General features: G+C 44.4%; 1 protein-coding gene across 2 annotated transcripts in view; it reads left to right on the top strand.

Moving 5' to 3' along the window:
• Positions 1–1,363: 1,363 nt before the first annotated feature.
• NFE2L2 (nuclear factor, erythroid 2 like 2) overlaps positions 1,364–21,234 on the top strand; it is a 33,419-nt gene continuing 13,548 nt past the window's right edge. The window contains exon 1 of one of the 2 annotated variants that reach the window (XM_042994762.1): positions 1,364–1,654. In XM_042994762.1, the coding sequence (XP_042850696.1) occupies positions 1,610–1,654 (45 nt within the window). In that variant the 5' untranslated portion in view covers positions 1,364–1,609. Of the gene's footprint in view, positions 1,655–2,657; positions 2,803–21,234 lie in introns of those variants that run through there. The other variant, XM_042994763.1, reaches the window with a different exon arrangement.

Genomic DNA, 21,234 nt, shown 5'->3' with positions numbered 1-21,234 from the left:
ATTTAGTTAGGCTTCACTTAGCTCAAGGAATATTTGAACACATGACTTTACAGATAAATCTTGGCAGTGTCAAATTATGCAACCAAGAGAAAGTAAGTTCTTTGCAGTTTTTTGGGCGTTGATCTGCTACAGTCAGGCTTTTTTTTCTTTTCTTTTTTTTTTTTCTCCTGTCAGGTTTTTGAATGAAATAGTAAAACCTCTGCCAGCACTATCTACTTCACCTGGCTTTGCATAATTCCAAGAAACTAGAAACTAAAAACAAGGATTACTAAAGAGTTAGAAAGATTGTTAACACATAAGAGAGAAAAAAAACCCAAAACTATTTATCTCTTCTCTCTTAAATCTGAAAAGATTTCACAATATTCCTGTTTTCAAGTACTTGAAGTTTTCTGTGGACAATGCTTAATTTTTAAATAATTGCTTTTAATGTAAAAGGCAATATATATTGTAGATTTAAAATATACTGAAAGTAACAACGAGAAAGGTAAAAATCATTCGTGAGCTTACAGCTACGATTTTAGTAAACATTAAAGTTGTTTAATTTTTTTCCTAGACACCACCTGTTTTTACAAGACGGGTCCATACTACACAAACTATTTTATAGCTTGGCCTTTTTTATTTTTATTGTTTACATCATATGCTGGGTACGTGAAAAGAAACTTGTGAAGATTATGGCATGTTGTAGTATTGCAGTCTTAAAAGGCGCCATCTGTGGTGTGACGTGTGCGCTTTGGTGGGAAGAGAAGACTCCTGGTGGGCAATACTGACCATTCTCCAACCAAAAGAGACCTCCCCGTTTGCCCACAGGGATGGGCCAGCTAGAGTGCCAGCGCGTGGGAGTAAGCGGAGGGCGTTCAGGGTGACCGAGAGCACGAGCTACTCGCGCGGTCCACGGCTGCCCTGGGCAAGTCCCACTGGCCCCGGCCCAGGTATGGACGGAGGGCGAGAGGGCAGTTCGCGTCGCGCACGGCCTGGGTCTAAACATTTAACCCCCACCCCCAGGGCTGGCGCCACTCTCGGGCGGTGGAGTGAGATAAAGCCGGGCAAGGTTCTGCAACTCCAGATCAGGGAGGCGCAGCTCCGACACCGGCGCCTCCGCGGGGTCTCCAGTAGTGTTTGTTCCAACTGTTTAAACTGTTTCAAAGCGCCTGAACCCAAACGACCTTCTGCAAACAACTCTTAATCTCGCGGGCCGAGAGTTTAGGTTTTATTTGCGGGGAGAGGGAGGGATTGAGCGCGGGGACCAGGAAGCCAATGCAGCCCTCCTCCCGGCACCCCGCTCGCCTGTCCGCGGGGACCCCCGCCCGCGGCCCTTCCCTGCCCAGGGCCCACGAGCTTCTTGCGTCAGCTGGGGCGGGGGTGGGGGATTTTCGGAAGCTCTGCCTGCGCAGCCAGCCCGGGAACGACTGGCCCGGGCTCTTGCCCCGCCCTCTGGGGGGGCGGGAGGCGGAGCGGGGCAACAGCCCAGCGGGCCACTCGGGCCGTGTCGCGGGAGTGCTGCGGTGACCGGAGGAGCAGCCGTCGCCTGTGCCGCCCAGTCCGCGCTGCGCCTCGGCACCTGGGACAAGGCTGCCGTCGGGGAGCGCCACACCACGGTCCCCAGCTCATCATGATGGACTTGGAGCTGCCGCCGCCCGGACTGCCGTCCCAGCAGGTGCTGCCCCGGCCCTTGGAGCCCAGCGGTGGTGCCAGGACGGGGACAGGGGCTCAGGGAGCTGCGGACTGGGCGGGACAACCGCAGCCGGCTTCTCCCGTCTACGGCCTGAGTCCGGACTGCTGTGGCCGCGCACTAGAGCCGCTGCGCTTGCGCTGGGGCCCGGGCGGGGAGGAGGAGTAGGGACCCAAAGGGCTGCGAGGATCCTATGGGACGCGAGGAGAGTGGGAGTGCGACCCCCGAGGGCGACTATGTGGAGGTCTGGAAGCTACTTCCGTGTGCGTAGGGCGAAGGGGCCTCTCTAGCCGCGTCCCCGGCTTCCGGAGCTGGGACTCGGGAGCTCCAGCTGGAGTTTGAGCAGCCCCAGAGGTGGCAGGGCAGGAGGGGGCGGACGCTGGCGGTCTGAGCCGGCGCGGCCCGGCCCTTCCGGGGCTGCGCTGCTCCCCCGCCTCGGAGCCGGCAAAAATGTGCCTAGTCACGGGGCCGCTCTCGGGGGAGTTGAGGTCTCCTCCGGACTGGGACCCGGAGCCCTGCCCTACCGCCGCCCCCATCCACGTTCTCCGCGGGCGCGGGCGGTGGCTCTGCGCGCTCACCCTGCTGGCCCGTCTAAGGGCACCCCTTGGCAAAGTAATCAGTCAGTCCATCCATCAGATCGCTCGTAGGCAGCTTGGCGAGAAAGCCCAGCCCCCAGGGTGGGGGAGGGAGGAGGTCACTAAGTGCCCAGCGCTCTGCGATGCCCCGACGTGCGGCGGCGGGACCAGGCGCTCCCTCGCGTGGTGGGAAATGTTCGGCCTCGGAGATCCGGGGTCGGCCTCTGGCAACCGGCGGGTAAATGCCGGCGGGGCAGCGAACTGAGGTCGGACGCGGCTTTCCGATACCCGCGTGGTGCCTCCCAGTGGCGCACGCCGAATGCGTGGACTCGGCCTCCAAGACAGTGGCCCGTTGGCTGTCACGGCGGCCCTCGGTTGGCCCTTTCCTGCTTTATAGCGTGCAAACCTTGCCGCGCCGGGGCCAAGGGACAAGTTGGAGCTGTTGATCTGTTGCGCAATTGTTATTTTCCCCAGGGCGGCTTTGTCTTTGGATTTAACGTTTCAGAATTGCAGTTCCAAAATGTGTAAGGCAGGATATTCTGTGCTGTGCTGTCAAGGGTAAGAGTTTCGAGAGTGGATTAGAATTTCTGTTGATTTTAGGCTGTTAGTAAATTTTTTGCTGTCCTATATTATTTCTTCCTTGGATGCTTTCGTTTTTTTCTAGTTGAGAATTTGCTTCGATTTCTTAGCATGTTTCTTTTGCTAGGGCAGAAGGTGGGACACTTGGGTTTCATAGTATTTTGCTAGCGAGTTTTGTAAATTGTTATAAAAGTGAAAACAAGTTACTGTTCATACTTTGTAGGGACTTTCAAAGAAGTAGATATTTATATTTCCAAATGTTTTTGGTAATTGGGTTTTTAGGAAAAATACTTAATACTTGGTTCAAGGAAATGTGTAGCGTAATAGGTATAAGTAAGAGCATATGTTTATACTGTTAAATGTGAAGTTTTACATTAATCTTGAAGATTTAAGATTTTAAGTTATTGATAATATATTGTGCTTTTTTGTTATTTAAAGCTGTTTGTCTTAACCCCTCCCCCCTTAATGATTAGGATTGTATTCCCTCAGTTCGCGCTACTATGAAGTATATTGTACTTTCCGATTTAACTGCTGTTCAACAGAATTTATATAACCATCTAGCTATTTATACAGTAATCTATATAACCAAAGGATATAAAAGGCTAATGGACTTTTGTTTTTCTAAACTGTGTTCTAGAGTTCTCTATTATTTTTAATTTTTTTCCCTGTGTAATTTAACATTCTATATATACAAAAGTTCATTAAGCATGTGTATTGCTTTCTCTTTTAAATGTGAATTTTCAGTTATATTTGATAAGGTAACTACTTTTCCTCCTTTGTAATCAGACACAGTTTTCATATTTGAAGACTATGAAAAAAGGAAATGGAGTAAAATTTGAAATCAAGTTCATGTGTGTAACTGTTAATCATATTAAATAATAGTGGTAGTCTGGAAAGATTTCAACAAAAAGTCAAGAATGGATTCTGAACTTTGTCAAATAAATTCCAGGTATGAGGTGGTACTAGGATTCAGTTTTTCATCCTGTGGGCAGAGGAGGTATTGATAAACAGGGTAGAAAGCAGAGCCTGAGATTCTGTATTTCTGTTAGCTGAAGGAACCATCCATTACCCCTTTCAGTGGTGTCTCAGATAAAGTACTTTTATATATGAGGGATGGAGTTGATCTTGGACTAGACTGATTAAGATTATTTTTAAAGGAACATAAGACAGGCCTCTCATCTGAATGAATGTTAAGCAAAGAACAACTTGACTTTTTAGATACGACTTTTTAGACTTGAGAGATTATGGAAGCTGCATGTAGGAGAATAAATACACAATTCATATCAGTCTTTCTGCTTTAAAAATAATGGGTCATTCTGGAATCTTTGTTGTTAACTTGGGTTTTTATAAACAATGCTGGATAAAAAAGAACTCCTGTCTTTCTTTAGGATTACCAGGATCAGTTGAAAACCAAATACAGTTTTTCTTAATATTTATTTTCATTCAGGATGAATATTCTTCAGAGCTAGATGAGAAAAGGAAGCCTCTGTGGACTATAAGCACATTTTTTTGTTGTTGTTGAGAATTTCCTACCTACTGGCTGAACATAATTTAAAGTGGGTTTTGCATAAAAAATATTTTCTCTTGAATTTTTCTTTGACCTGGGGTTAACTTTTCAGTGCAAACTCTTGGGTGCAGGAAGAATTTGGCACTAAGATGATAATAGATGAGTTATTGGGCACTTCCTTGAGTGCCAGGAGCTGCAATAATTGCTTCACATGCATAATTCCACACTAACCCCGTGGGAAATACTATTATCTCCAGTTTCCAGGGGGAGAATAGAGGCACAAAGAGGCCAAGATTCCTGCTTAAAGTGCCCCCAACTATTTTTTATTAATTACTTTATTTACATAAGTAATCTCTGCACCCAACATGGAGCTTAAACTCACTACCTGGAGATCAAGAGTCTCACATTCCACCTACTGAGCCAGCCAGGCGCCTGAAATGCCCCAACTATTGACTGGTGGAGATGGGATTCAAACCTAGATAGTCTGACTCCAATGGCTTTAAATCACCACTTCCAGACTAGACCAGGACTGCTTAAACTTTAAACAGGAGGAATAGCTCACATTTTAAAAAGTGGATTAATTGAGAAGAACTAGGGGAAAGAGAGGCAGGAATTAAAAAGATTAACTTCTGCACCTTTTCCACTTAACAAGAAATTCATTAACTTTGTATGTATTGGAGGAGGCAGGCCCTCTTAAATTCAGTGAAAGTAAATACAACCTGGTGATTAATTACCACATGGGGGCTTTTTAAGGAAGACACTGAGACCTAGAGGGGTTTCATTTGGAGGGGCAGGACCATTTCTTTCCTTCCTTCCTTCCTTCCTTCCTTCCTTCCTTCCTTCCTTCCTTCCTTCCTTCCTTTCTCTCTCTCTCTCTCTCTCTCTCTCTCTCTCTCTTTCTTTCTTTCTTTCTTTCTTTCTTTCTTTCTTTCTTTCTTTCTTTCTTTCTTTCTTTCTTAAGTAATCTCCACATGGGGCTCAAACTCACAACCCTGAGATCAGGAGTCACACACTCTGCTGACTGAGCCAGCCAGGCGCCCCAGGGCCACTTCTCAATATAATAATACTTTTAAAAATTCATGGGATCTCAGCAGTGTTCAAGATTAAGGTTAGGGTTATGTTAGGGTTGGGGCAGTACATTTTTCAGGGACCATTTTTCCTTTTTCTTAATTAAATCTGTTAGCTGCTAGAACCCCCTTTGCTTACCTTTATTTGCCTTGTTAGTTGGTACATTCTCCTGTTCATTGACTTTTTTTGCTTTGAAGCAGTCAAAAATAAGTTTGATAATATATGTATATGTATGTATATATATAGTGAAAAGTGGGATTGACAGGGTTAGGCCAGGTTGAAAGTCACTGGGTAGAATGGGGAGAATTTGAATGGAAAATGGCTAGGAGAAATTTGTTGGCTCAAATTAAACACCAGTCTCTTGTTTAGGGCATTTCTGAATTGAAGCAAGCATAAGGGCTCAAGTTATCTCAATGAAGCTTATTTAGGGTTTTGAATATTTCAAAATCAAATATATTATTTCTTAGTCTTTATTGTTAAACAAGTTGTTTTCAGAATTATTGTCTTATTTGTATGCATTAAAGATGGTGCATGATTTTTAGGACCCGGTGGATGATTTGCCTGAAAGTTAGTGTGGGTAAACCCAGGGTATTTAAATGCCTGGTCCAGGGGTGCCTAGGTGGCTCAGTCGGTTTAGCATCTGACTTTGGCTTGGGTCATGATCTCAGTTTGTGGGTTTGAGCCCTGCATCGGGCTCTGTGCTGATAGCTCAGAGCCTGGAGCCTGCTTTGGATTCTGTCTCCCTCTCTCTGCTCTCCCCTGCTCAATCTCTTTCTCTCCTGTCTCTCTCTCTCTTTTTAAGCTTCTGAAAAGGGATTTTCCAGTGTGCAGTCAGGTTTATGAACCAGTGCCTTAGAGCACCTAGCTCAGTGCTTGGTACCCACTGAAGGTATTTATAGTGATTTAGAAAATCTGGTTAGGGTATTTGCCGAAAATCATGAAAAGAAGTGTCTTTGTATTTGATCACTGACCTTCACAACCTAAGGTTAACACCCAAATCTGGGATCTGTTTTAAGGTGCCTGGCGAATGTTGGAAATTCAGTAAATATAACTTGAGCTCTTTAATCCCTCATGGGGATTTGGGTGATAATTTTGTTATCAAGAGGTTTTCCCCAAGGGGGTCAGAATTCCTCTGTGTTTGGTCAGGAATGTGACCTGTGAGGACATGCAGTCTCAATCATTTAGGGTGAGCCTAGGAAAGGCAGTGGGGACAGAATGCTTGGGCTAAGTGTTGGAGAGCCTGGAGGCTAGGACACACTTTGCCTTCCTCTAGGAAATTCCGTGCTCTGAGTTTTTCGGCCTTGTTATCCTCTCCATTTGAAGAGAACAAAAACCTTACATCTGCAAGGCAACTTTTAGCAATTCAATTTTTTGGCTCCCTGTAATCTGCCTAGTGAAGTATACTTTATATTCTGACTGCGGTAGCTGCCATTTGTACTTACCCAAATGGCTTTCTGGTTTACATCTTTGGAAACTGGGGCTAACTTCTGAATCTTTTACGAGTGAGTGTGTGTGTGTGTGTGTGTGTGTGTGTGTGTGTGTGTGCGTGCGTGTGCGTGCGCATGTGTGTGAGCTACAGCACTGCAGTACCACTCAAGAGACCTGAAAGTATGGTCCCATACTGGGATCGGGCCCAGAAGGGAGCAGGCACACGGTTCCAGCCACAGCCTCTCTCTAGTATGGCCAGGTAAAACTTTGGCAGCCCACCTCCAGCCTTTCTGTAGCCATCAGTAGTTCGAAATTCTTTTAACCCATTCTTCCTTTTTGCTTTAAGATTTAAAAAACAATATCTTATTCTTTCATTTGTTCCTAAGAGTTTTGTCCTGAGGATAGGTGTAATGTGTGTTTAAAGTACCTTCAAACAGTGGGATTTCAGTGTTAACATTTAGGCTGTATGCAACGCATACTTGTATTTCAGTGAATGACTTGCCCCGGTAAAGGCTGTTTTCCTTCTTTGCTGGGATGTAGCCATCATCCAGAGTGGGTTAGTGCCCGTCTCTCCCCCCACCCCATGTCTGTGTAAGATCAGGGACAATACTGACTGCCTGTGTGGGTGGCCTGCTGATAAAGAGTATGGAACTTTGCTGTACTCCAGACTTGACAGCCTTTTGTCTGCTCTGCTTCAGCACAAAAGTATAATGCACATGGATGTAGAACTCAACCAGTTCTCAGTCTAAGGGATTAGAATACAGGGGAAAGTGATTATCCTGTTCTGTTGCTTTCTGTGAACGGAACTGAAACAGAAGGGTGACACATGGTAGAATTACTCTACTTTTTCAGGTGCTTGAGGGCTGACTACAGAACCTGTCCTTTCTGTTGCTTTGGTTTTTTTTGTATTGGATCTAGGGAGTCTTATTGCTGTGTCTGGAGACTGGAAGAGCCCTGAATTTTTTGACATAGCAAAAAAATAAATCAAAAATTTTTTAATGTTAAAATCCTGGTAATAAAAACCACCAAAAATTAAAACTAGATTTTTTAATTGCCATAGGGGAAATTGCCAATTTTGAAGAAGTTGTTTTTGTTCTTGGTAATTCTCAGTGAAACAGAAGTAAAACATGCTTTGAGGAACCAACCCCCAAGGACAGGACCAGGGCTGGTTCACTTTATGCTAACTGCGGTCCCTGCCCTGTATGTTCTGCTGAGACCAGGACCAGGAATGAGAACCATTCTGTGAGTTCAGGCTCTTTCTTCTCCAAAGACAGAGGCTCACCCTCTGCTGGAAACTTCTTTACTTAAGGCTGAATGTTTGGGAGAACCTTGGGGCATTGGATTGAGAGTAAGGATGGTGACTTCAAGAGGGCAAATTCTGGGTTCTATTTGACTTGGAAAAAAAGGTGCTAGCATGAAAGGGAGAGAGATTGGGAGGAAAAAGAAAACTAGCTTAAGGGACTTCTTTTCAGGGACCCAGGAGGAATACAGACTTTTTGGACTTTTCCTGAGGAAAGCATCAGATGGACTTGGAATTTGTACCTGAAGATCTCCTAAATGTTTAATACTTGGATTTGCTCTTCAGTGTGCAGCCGGCACTTACGTTCTCCATGTGAGGAAAGAGAAAGCAATTTTGAGTTATTTACTTGTGGTGTTGACACTCGTTGTCTTTAGTTCTTTCAACAACCCTGTTAATGTAGGCTTTGTCTTTTCCTGAGAAGACTCTTTGGAGAGGTTAAAAAACAGCCCAGAGTTCAGTTTAGGAAACCAGAAACCACACGAGATGTTTCAGACAGGGAATTTAATACAGGAAATTAATGTATAACTGATTGGACAGACAACCCACAGGTTAGCAGCCTCAGGAAGCCACTCAAAAGCTGGCACCGCATCAGGAGCTGGCAGCACTGAGAGGGGTTCTCCCTCCCACCCTCCAGCCCCTCTCCTGTGCCCCTTCTAGTTGATGGAGTGCAAATATGTGACCACTGGGTAATTCAATAATGTCATCTTAGAAATCCCTATAGAGTACAGATGGAGTCTCCATTCGACGAGTTCCCAGTTTGGGTGAGTATTCCCATTGTTGGTAGGTCAAGTGCCTCCCTTTCCCTGTGAGGTGCCCCTGGGATGCCAGGGCAGGATTGATTCTGTGTAGCCATGTTTTTGATGTTGCTGAAGGACTTGGGCCTCTGGGTCTTAAACTTCTGGGGAGGTTCAGAAAGGAGGGAAAATATCTTAAAAGCTGGGGAACCTCACGTCTTTTCTCAACGATCCTGAGAAATAAAGCCTTTTCTCCCCCAGAGAGATGGGAGTAAGAATGACACCCCTAGAGAACTCATCCATCTTCCTTTCCTCTGTGCCTGTGGGACTCTTGGAAGTCTGGGGCTCCTGGAGTACATGGCTCAGAGGCCAGTTGATAATGGTACTGTAAAGCTTTAGCAGTTGTGGCTGTGCTGGTGGAGGTGGTCATGATGAAGTGACGGAGGGGACAGTTAGTCTTCCCTTGCAGTCACGTTTAACCAGCTTCCTTCCAACGTTGTGAAAGAATCAGCCTTTTGATGTTACAAGGCATCTGAATACAGACAACCAGCTATTTCATAGGGAAGGAAAGGGAAAAAGCTAACATTTACTGAACACCTGGTAATACTGTAGTAGGTCTTGGACATGTTCTCTTACTTGATCTTGACAATAAATCTGTGGTGGTAAAGGCTATTACCTCCATTTTACAGGTGAGGAAACCTACTCAAAGAGGTAAAATGACTTGTTTGGGGCCATGTCGACTCATGATGGCAGAACAGGGATTTAGCATGTCCATAATCCCTGCTCTCCTGTCCGTTTTCCTTGTTCCTTCCATTTCTTTTCTTGTCTAATAACTGTGGGTATTTTGTTAGAAACTAAGGAATGAGGTACTCCTTTACAAAGATTAATTAAGGCAGCGTCCTTACCTCAAGGAGCTTTACTCAGTGTTTTCCAAAGGGAGTGCTGCTGACACATGGGCTGGACTTCTCTCTTTGGAGTGGAGGACTGTCCCACATTACAGGATATTCAGCACTATTGTGACAGCTAGGAAAACCCCCCCACCCCCCATTTCCATCCAGTTTCGGTTGCTGCTCAGTGGTGGTGCCAGCCCCAGTGGAACCGCTGTCCTGCACGGTCTTCTAGAGACTGATGAAGCCAGGATATTACTGTTCCCAGGAAAGCTCAGGGCATTACAGGAGTCCCTCATGATCCAAGACGCCCAATGGTTGCCTGAAACCGCAGATAGTACTAAACCCTATATACACGATGTTTTTTCCTATACCTGCATACCTATGACAAAGTTTAATTTCTAAATTAGGCACAGTAAGAGGTGAACAACAACATGATAAAATAGACCAATTATAACAATGTAATGTAATAAAAGTTATAAATGTGGTCTCCCAAAATACTACTCTCCTTGTGATGATGTGAGGTGATAAAATGCCTATGTGTTGAGATGAAGTGAGCGACATAGGCCTTGCGACATAAATTAGGCTGCTGTTGACCTTCTGACAATACATCAGGAGGATCGTCTGCTTCTGGACCTCGGTTGACTACAGGTAACTGAAACTGGTGGAATAACAGGGGACTCCATGTGTACTTCCTGGTTCTTTGTAGGAAGGCCCCATCTCCTCAGATGGCAGCCTGTTCACACCTTTTATCCTAAACCTGAAGGGAGTAACAGAGAGAGAGAGCCACGAAAGTTCTAGAAACCAGAGGGACCAAGAACATTTCATTTACTCAGGTAGAGTGTCTAGTCCAGTTCACTTAACACAGAGGTCATTGTCATTTGATATGGTAATATCGTCATTGCTGATGTTCACCATTTCTCAGGCCTACAGCTACAAGGAAGCTTTCCTCAAAAGATAAGCTAAACATTATTTTAAAATTTCAAGATGAAGTTAAAAGCCATGTACCATACCTCTCTGGATCTTTACTGCCTTTTCTACTGGGTACTTTGTGAAGAAGGCTGAGTCCTGAGTATAGAATAGCTGAAGAGGTTAATTATGGTAATAGATTGATGCTTTGGAAAAAAAAAAAGTCTAGAATATGGGGGCAAAGTGAGGTTACCATGTTCCATCGTCAGTCTGAGGGACATAACTAGGGGCCTCTAAGGAAATATATTTAGCATTTATGTTGACTGATGTGTTCAGGTTGCAAGGTGTTTTGTTTTTTTTTTTTTAATGTTGATTTTTGAGAGAAAGAGACAGAGCGTGAGTGGGGGAGGGGCAGAGAGAGAGGGAGACACAGAATCCGAAGCAAGCTCCAGGCTCTGAGCTGTCAGCACAGGGCCCGATGCAGGGCTCAATCTCAGGAACCGCGAGATCATGACCTGAGCCAAAGTCGGACGCTTAACCACCTGTGTCACCCAGGTGCCCCCTGGATATTTGATTCTCTCAAAAAATCAATTTTATTGTTAACTTGAAGGAATATGTGTTTATAGATTTAACGTATAATACTTTATTTTTAGTAGAGCACCCAAAGAATAATTTGAAGTATTATTACTATGAAATAACTTCGATAATTTTAAATAATTTTTCTACGATTGGTAGTTGGGTCATAAGTGATAGGAAACATGGTACCTTTGTTATGTAAGTAATTAGAATTCTTTGAACCCAGACACCTTATGTACACAGTGAAAATACTGAATTCTGAGCCTAAATGTGCACCTACTCATTCCACAAAAATTTATTAGGAATTTACACACCCTAGGAACTTTCAGGGCATGAAGTTGTTTTAATCTTCCAAGATAATGTGGCAAATGTGTTGTCTTCCTTGAAAGACATTTGCTTTTCAAGTTTTCCCTCCTCCTAATCAAACGCTTTGCTCTTTGTACACCTGGATTATAGGGCATGTTTCATATCATTGAGCATAATTTACTTTATATCTCTGTTTTCTCTGCTTAAGGTCTTCCTCTAGGGAAGAGACTGTATTTTATTTCTTTTTTATAACTCTGGTGTCTGGCATCATGCCTAGACTTTACATAATAGTAGTTGCTCCCTAAACTGAGGGTGAGTCTTACTGCCCTCCAGGTGCTCGGTATTTACACAGGCTCATCTGTGACACGTGACAGCTCCATGACAGTGCAGAAGAGAAAGTGTCACTTCTAACTGGGGTGCTCGGAGGACATCCTGGAGGAGGTAGCATTTTAACTACAGGTTTTTGTTTTTGTTTTTTAAGTCCATAGGATTTCTTTGGCTCAGACTTCATTTGGAACCCTGAAGAAGGGTGCAGGCACAAGCCAGACTTCTGGCAACAGATTGGGTCACTAGGGATGAGAAGGTTAATTTGGGGCTGGTTGTAGAGAGCCTTTCACTGCCCATGTGTGGCATTTCAAGTTTTCTGTAAGTATCTTGAAACACAGAAGGCTTTGGAAAGAGCAAAACACATGAGCTGAATGTGGACAGGAAGTTATTATGGCCCATGCATCAGAAAATGGAGAGGTTGGAGACAGAAGGATGGTTGGGGGGGGGGGGAGAGTGGAGAGGTGTGGGTGTGGTTTGGCATCAGCACATGTACTGAGGATCTGTCTTGTAACTCTAATCTGTAACTACCTTTGTTAGCCATTTAAGAAGAATTTTTTAAGCCCCCTTTTCATGGGAGAGGAGTAGATTTCCTCTTTCTGTTGGCCCCATCATGATACCATTTGTGCTCAAGCTGTTTCTACGTTTTAACAGAAATTCATCCACCGGTGTGTTCATTTTCCTGATGAAAGGGGAGGGAAACAACCCAGAAATTGCTGCTTTGCTTGAGGGATGGATTGTTTTTTCTCCAAGGTGACATACAGGGAGTTTGTCTCTTTGTGCCCTTCTCTAAGATCGATTTACTCTTACTGCCTATTTTCAACTGTAACAGTCTTATCCTTGGCTTCCAAGCCCAGTGATTAGCAGTATTCACCAAAGAAAAGAAAGAACAGACGGTATCCTCTCTTTTTCATAAGCCCCGAGCTAACAGAGGTAGGCATCTAACCATATTGGTGATAGCAGCCACAGTCTCTCGGGCTCTTCTCAGTGCTGGCCAGGGTGCTAATGCTTCAACACACTGAATTTGTTGTTTGCGCTCCTTATTCACCCTGTGAGGCAGGCATTATCCCAGTGTTGCAGGCCAAGGGCTGAGGCCCAGAGAGGTTAAGTCGATGGATGTTACAGTGGCATGTGCTTCAGTTCCATCAACATTGGAATGTGTATGACACCTGCCACGGTGCTCTTAGAACTGAGTAACAAAAGAGCTGGGCATAAGGTCTAGCGCACAGCACACATTCAGCAAATGGTGGCTGTGGTGTTGTTACCATAACTGTATTTCTTTGGCACGGGTGGCTCGGTTGGTTAAGCGTCCGACTTCAGCTCAGGTCAGGATCTCACGGTTCGTAGGTTCGAGCCTCGCATCGGGCTCTGTGCTGACAGAGCCTGGAGCCTGCTTCCGATTCTGTGTCTCCCCCTCTCTGCCCCTCTCCTGCTCACGCTCTGTCTCTCTCTGTCTCTCAAAAATAAATAAATGTAAAAAAATTTTTCTTAATAACTGTATTTCTTCTCTGTCGGGGATGTTTGATGTGTGGGGAGCTGAGATTTCTTAGGCACACTTGAAAAAGTCCTTTCTTGAATTCTGTGTAGTGGCATAAACACATACTCTTTTTGCTCTTTGCCGTAAACTTATTCTCCTGTGGTCTTCCCTATGCGTGTCTTTCACGTGGGGACTGAAGTCTCTAGAGACAGAAAACCAATCCGTGGCAAGACCTTACATGTGCCCTGTGGCAGCAGAGGGCTACCTGCTGGCCCAGTCTCCCCTGTGGGACCCTCCAGCCTGTCTGCTGGATTCCCTGTACTAATGTGGATTGATAAGCTGCCATCTCTTTGAGCTTCTTCCCAGACACACTCCTTCACTTGGGGCAGAATTTCTTACTCTGGGGTTCTGGGCCTAGAAAAGCAGCAGAGTTTGGGGAATGGAAGCGCATTAGTGGAAGTATAAATCCAAACGTGAGCTGAGCTGACCCCTGCAGCCTTGTCCTCTTCCCAGCCCTGCCCTACATCATTTAGTCTTCAAGGTCTGAAATGGTCCTTTTGTAATGCTACCCCTGAGTAACTCACACCTTAAAAAAAGGAGGGGGGCAGTTGGGGAGCCTGGGTGGCTCAGTGGACCAAGCGTCTGACTCGTGGTTTTGGCTTAGGTCATAATCTCATGGTTTCGTGAGTTCGAGCATGGCACTGTGCTGCTGGGTATGGAGCCTGCTTGGGATTCTCTCTCCCTCAATCTCTCTCTCTCTCTCTCTCTCTCTCTCTCTCTCACCCTCTCCCTACCCTCCCCGGCTCACGCTGTCTTTTTCTCTCAAATAAATGAACTTTAAAAAGGATAAAAAGTAAAGGGTAGAGTGGTGAAGGGAAAGAAGACCTTCTATAAAACCCTTGAGGAGAGGTAACCTAGCTGAAAACTTCTTCCATTCACTACCCTTTGGTATTGCCATGATGTCTGATGCGTGCATAAATTATGACCTCACCTTCTACTTCTTATATAGTGGTTAGACCCAGAAGCTTAAAATTTAGATTCTTCTTGTGTTCATTTGACATTGGCAATGGCAGTTGAATTTATTAATGGTTTTAATACTTCACCCCTGGTTGTCCTTTATATTTTTAAGGGGCATTATGTACTTTTTTTTTTCATATGAAAAAAAAGCTCTGTGAGGCTAGGCTTAGTGTCTTGGTTAGTCCTGGTAGGAATGGCACAGTGAGGTTGGGTGGCGAGGTCCACGCTCCCCTGTGCAGCTGGTTAGCAGCAGAGCCCTAACTGGTGCCACATTGGGCGGTTTCTCTCTGAAGAGGCCTAGGTTATTTGAGTGACTCTGTGACCTACACCTGGGTTGGAGCTCACTGTTCCCAGTTAGTAGATGTGGGTCTTCAGGCAAAATTACTGAACCTCTTTGTGGTTCAGTTTCTTTGCTCCAAAAGCGCGATGGTGATAATACTACCTGCCTTGCAGATTGGTGTGAGTAAAGGAGATGCTAGATACAAGTGCTTGCAGTCATGTTGAGTCAGAGAAAGTGAACTACAAATGGTAGCCGTTATTATTAACATTATTACTTACATTATGTCATACCACTCTTAATCTGGATTTAGAGTGCCGTACTATGATCTTTCATTCTCAAGTCTTAATGTGAAGGCTCACCCGCTAACCAGTGTCCTTACATATTTATTTAGCAAGTTAATTGAAAAGATTGACATTAAGGAAAAGAAAAGATTTCTGTACTGATCTTAAGAGCATGAGATACAATATAGACACTAATTATAATTTTCTATAAGAGGTCCAAGTTGCCACCTGGAGGTTGGCAACAACAGTGGGTACTGTGTGTTTTCAAACATATGCATCTGAAAGCAGCTGAGATAGAATTTCCAAACTCAGCTTCATTCATATCCTTAGTTGGAATAGACAGTGCTTTCCTGTCACCTAAGCCCCTTATTTCTCCCCATTCTTCAGATGACCTTTGCGATAATTTGTAATTGTGTGGCGTCTGGACCACACCACCCTGAGTAACATCCAAATGGTCCGTTCTGTCATTACGAGCCCCTTTAGTCATTCAGACTCACACTGGCACTTGCAGGTCACTGTAGGAGCTTTTTACAAATAATTGCTAACAGTGTAAGTACTACCTGGTGAAGTTTGGGAGGGTTCATGTTCTCACTGTATCCTGAAGAACTAATTTGCAAAACAGAAGAGTTTGGTTCAATAGAATCTGAGCCCCCCCCACCCCCTTGCAACTGCACTGTCACTAAGCAACGGAGCTAGTGCAGCTGAGGAACTGAATTTTTAATTTTAATTAATTTTGACTTACATTTTAAAACAGGAAAAATAAGTAAATGTAAAACCAGAAACATTGTTAAGATCTTTCGTTAATTCTTTATTCTGGAAGGCAGCTACATTTCATGTGATCATATCCGTGAGATGTGTTGTAATGTATATTGTGTTCATCACTTCTGATACCTCATTAATAATTTTAAGTTTTTGGTTAAATGTTAAAATATTTTTTGATATGTTGTATTACACATATTGCTAAAATTAAATTCACTTGTTTCTTTTTTGTCTTTTTAGTAAGGCTACTAAAATTTTTTAAATGACACCTGTGGCTTGCGTTATATTTCTATTGGACAGTACTACTTTAGAGCATCTATTACAGGTAGCTAAAATTAGCTTGTTTTAAAATTCAAAATTAGGGGCGCCTGGCTGGCTCAGTCAGTAGAGCATGTGACTCTTGATCTTGGGGGTGTGAGTTCGAGCCCCACATTGGGTGTAGAGATTACTTAAAAAAAATAAAAGCTTAAAAAAAGAAATAAGTAAAATTCAAAATTAGATTTGAGACTTGCATTTTGGATATCATAGAACCAGAGGTATTTAGAGGAAGGGATCTCAGGAGTTCCCTAACCCAGCCCTGTCCTTTGGCAGAGGAAGAAACCGAGGCTAAAAGATAAGGTAAAATGGCATGATTAGGTGGGGACTGGAACCTGATGTTCTTGATGGCCTCCTCCTTTGGGTCCACGGTTTGCTTGGCCTTGGAACCTGGTGGGCATCAGGGCTGCAAAAAATCTGAAAACTCCTCCCAGATCCAGACTGAAGAAAAGGCCTTTAAGAAAAAATTATTTTGAGTGGTAAGGAAAAATAATTTTTTTGCTTTGCCTACTAGTGGATGGACAAGAGAGTCAATTCCGTGTTTGACATGTATTTTTGTTGGGCAGAATAATGAATGATACAGTCATGGGGAATAGTAATAAGGTAAAAATAATTCCCACTCTTTGTGTGAACATTTACTTTGGGAGCCTCCATACATCTGGCTTTCATGTTTTAATTTAAGAAATTCTTGGGACGCCTGTGTGGCTCAGTCGGTTGAGCGTCCGACTTTGGCTCGGATCATGATCTCAAGCCCCGTGTCAGGGCTCTATGCTGGCAGCTCAGAGCCTGGAGCCTGCTTGGAATTCTGTGTCTCCTTCTCTCTCTGCCCCTCCCCTGCTCATGCTCGCTCGCTCTCTTTCTCTGTCAAAAATAAACATTAAAAAAATTTTTTTAATTGAAAAAAAAAAAGAAAGAAATCCTTTTCCCAAAGCCAGAGATTTTAAACCAGACCCACAGCTTTTGTCCTGGAAAAACAGAGGAAGAGCTCTTGACTTCACGTGTTTATCATTTAGGCAGGTCGTCTGCGGTCACTTGGTAAAAGTCTAGGCCTGCTTTATGGTATTGTTTCTTTACAAGTGTAGCAAAAGAGATTTAAAGGAAGAAGCCACCAACAAACTAAAAGGAACACCCTTTGAGCAAACCCGAATTGTATTTGTGTTTTGAGGAGTGGAAGAAGAAGGGAAGGCATTATGATTTACTAAATGGCGATTTGATTTATGAGTATGTCCGTCAGATTAGAGGAGGCTGCTTGTGCCTAAAGTGCAGGTGACAAGTGGGCGACCTTTGATTTAACATTTAGCCTTTCTCAACCTCCATTTCCTCATCTCACTGATCTTCACACTTAGTGTGAGGATTACATGACATAAGAATGCAAGTAAAAGTGTTTTGTGATCTTAAAGTACTACAGATGTGCGGGCGGGTGTCTGCAGGGTCTTCGCCGCCGCAATGCAGAACTATTTCTTGGGTCACGCTTGCTCTCGGTGAACGCTTGGATGATTCTTTCAAATTTGGAATGTGCATTTGGTGGGTATATGACCTTGACTCTGTGATTTGGAGATTCTTGGGGGTCCACACTGGTTCTGAGTTGCTTTTGTTGTAGCAGAGATGATCTGCCTGAAGGGGGCTTAGTTCTATTATATTGATCAGGGACACAGTCTTTAGGAAACTACATGGTATTTAGAGCTCGGCTGTGAGGGAAGGAAAGTTTTATACAGAAAAATGCACATTAGGGGCGCCTGGGTGGCGCAGTCGGTTAAGCGTCCGACTTCAGCCAGGTCACGATCTCGCGGTCCGTGAGTTCGAGCCCCGCGTCAGGCTCTGGGCTGATGGCTCGGAGCCTGGAGCCTGCTTCCAATTCTGTGTCTCCCTCTCTCTCTGCCCCTCCCCCGTTCATGCTCTGTCTCTCTCTGTCCCAAAAATAAATAAAAAACGTTGAAAAAAAAAATTTAAAAAAAAAGAAAAATGCACATTAGACATTCGTCACGTAGCAGGGTTTTATAGGCCATTAGTTTGGCCACAGGGTTCAATGCCATACAACAGTTTGTAAAGGTCTGTTTTCAAACTAATTCCTAATACTTTTTGATTCTTAAGAGAAATTGCAATAGAAAGTCTACTTTAAAATCTAATTTGTGTTAGGTTTGACCATATGACCTCTTCGGGGCTGCTTCATCAAATGAGAGACAGGTCGGATACTCATTTAGCATCTCTTGGCCTCAGGAACCTCATTTATAAACCTGGGGTTTAGACTATGGTCTCCAAGATCACTGTCAGCTTTCCTTTTTCCCTTTGTAGTTTACCTTGTCTGAGAAAGGCGGAGTCACTGACTTTGCCTGACATGCTTTGTATTTCAGCTATTGAGACCTTGCCCAGCCTCTGTCTTACCTGTCTGTGCCATACCCTTTCCTTTTTTTTGCTACTGCAGATGTTCTGCTGGCTCCTCAGGTACCATCCAAGGTTAAGTTGGCTAGAGCAAGGCCAGACATAGACTGGTGTTTAAAGAAATGATGCTTGCTAGCCAACCAACTGTGTAATATTCATTCTCCTCTGTAGCCTTAGTTTCACAGTGAAGATAGAGGGAGGGGCTGGCTTGAAGTGATTCCAGAATTAACATAGGGGACCTTGTACAGTTAGTATGTATTTGTTGTGTGGGTACTGTGTGCCCGTGATGCAAGCTGTGAAGGACACACGAGTGGGGAAATGGGCAGTCCCACATGTGGCTACAACCTCCGTGTAGAACTGTTGAGCAGTATCTGTCATGATTATAAATGCAGATGCAGTTGACCCTTGAACAACACAACTTTGAACTGTGCAGGTCCACTTATACACACGTTTTTTGGATAAGTGTATTTTCTCTTTCTTCTGATTTTCATAATAACATTTTCTTTTCTCTAGCTTACTATATTGTAAGAATATGGTATATAATGCATATAACATACAAAGTAGGTGTTAATCTACCATTTGTTACCAGTAAGGCTTCTGGTTTTTGAACATGGATTTTTGACTGGGGGAGGGGAGGTCAGTGCCAGTAATTCCCACATTGTTTAAGGCTCAACTGTACTGTTTGAGCCAGCAGTTCCACTTATGATTATTTATTCCGTAGATGTCTCCACACATTTTTATGAAATGATTTGTGCACAAGGATATTTGTTGTAGCATTAATTTGTAATAGCAAAAGATTCAAAATATCTTAAAAGCCCAATGAGGGACTGATTAAATAATTATATTATTAAATAATATATTATTCTAGTGCACCTTTATGATGAAGCACTGCTCAGCCATTAAAAATAATGGAAGCAGGGTTGGGGGAGGCCTGGGTGGCTCAGTCAGTTAAGCCTCCAACTTTGGCTCAGGTTATGATCTCGCGGTTCGTGAGTTCAAGCCTTTGTGTTGGGCTCTGTGTTGACAGCTCAGAGCCTGTAGCCTGTTTCGGATTCTGTGTCTCCCTCTCTCTGCCCCTCCCCCGCTCGATGCTCTGTCTCTCTCTCTCCTTCAAAAGTAAAAAAACATTAAAAAAAAAAAAAAGTGGAACAAGGGCACCTGGCCAGCTCAGTTGGTGGAGTATGTGACTGTTGATCACAGGATTGTAAGTTCAAGTGCCTCGCTGGGTGTAGAGATGACTTAAAAATAAAATCTTTTTTAAAAAAATAATGGAACAACTCTATGCCCTGATTTAGAACAGTCTCTAAAATACATTAGTAAGGGTGAAACACTATGATTATATGCTGTTTGTATGTGTGTGTTTAATAGAATATCTTCCCAAGAAAACACAAAAAAATGATGCCAGCAGTTGCCTTGGGGAAAGGTAACTTGGGATATTACTTTCGCAACTTTTAAATTTTTTTCCACATATACATGTGTTATCTATGTTAAAAAAGACATTGTCGGGGCGCCTGGGTGGCTTGGTCGGTTAAGCGTCCGACTTCGGCTCAGGTCATGATCTCATGGTCCGTGAGTTCGAGCCCCGCATCGGGCTCTGTGCTGACAGCTCAGAGCCTGGAGCCTGTTTCAGATTCTGTGTCTCCCTCTCTCTCTGCCCCTCCCCTGTTCATGCTCTGTCTCTCTCTGTCTCAAAAATAAATAAACGTTAAAAAAAAAAAAAAAAAAGACACTGTCATGCCCTGCAGGAGTTTACAGTTTAGCCAGACCATTATAAGAAAGCCCAGATAAGACATATCGAGTACAGGGTCAATATTGTCTTTATGGGAAGATAGATTTAAATGCTGACCTCTCCTGGTGCAGCTAAGTTGACCTGATTTACCCATGAGTCATCAGGACAGGCAGGTCCGAGTGTCAGGAGGGACAGCTTCCAGGTCTTCATGTCCTGCCTGAGGGGAGGGTACTGGGGCTAAAGCAGTTTCCAGACCTTGTCCTGGTGCGGCATGAGCGCCAAGGAGCGGCACCACGGCTTGGGAAGAGCCTGGCAGGCCCGGAATCATTTCTGGGTTGGAGTCCTGGCTCTGCCACCTGCCAAACATGTGATTTGGGGCAGTGCTGGTCGGTGCCCAAAGCCTAAATGTGCTCATCCCTAAACGAAGACGAACCACCTCCCTCAGGCCACCACAGTGAGGCTGGAATGAGATGCCACCTGCGAACACCCTGTAAACCATGAAGTGCCTGGCAAACGCCAGCTGTAATAGAAGCTGTTGGGTACCTGCAGGCTGGCAACGTACAGCAAGAGATGCTAATTTAAAAATGAAATTGAAGCAAAAATGTATCTTTTTCCCTCTGTCAAATAACTTGACATGAGCTGTAAAGTAGAGGTTAGGTGGTTTTGGCATCCTTGACCTGTCACCTTGGGCCAAGTCGTTTCATCCTCTGGCCCGTTTCCCTATTGGAAAAATGAAAGGGGCTGTCTGTGTGAGTCCTGTGGTCCCTTCCAGTTGTAACATTTTGTGACAGACATTGTGGCATTAGCAGTGATACGCAGCTCAGCTGAGATGAGTCACACTGACTGAAAAGTCCAAATGGGAGGAGGAAGTCTCTGGGTGGTGAGAATTTTCCTCATGCTGGAGGATCTGAGTCTCTGGGGAGAGGGGGGTGAGACACTGCCGCCATCAAGAGGGGAGACTGAGAGGGGTGCCTGGGTGGCTCGGTCGGTTAAGCATCTGACTTTTGGCTCAAGTCATGATCTCACTGTTTGGGAGTTCAAGCCCCGCGTCGGGCTCTGTGCTGACAGCTCGGAGCCTGGAGCCTGGAGCCTGCTTCAGATTCTATGTCTCCCTCTCTGCCCCTCCCCCTTTTGT

Source organism: Panthera tigris, chromosome C1 (genome assembly GCF_018350195.1).
Source record: "Panthera tigris isolate Pti1 chromosome C1, P.tigris_Pti1_mat1.1, whole genome shotgun sequence".
In the NCBI taxonomy this organism is placed as follows: Eukaryota; Metazoa; Chordata; class Mammalia; order Carnivora; family Felidae; genus Panthera; species Panthera tigris.
The sequence above is the reverse complement of the archived record's forward strand: the minus strand, read 5'-3'. Positions and strand labels throughout refer to the sequence as shown.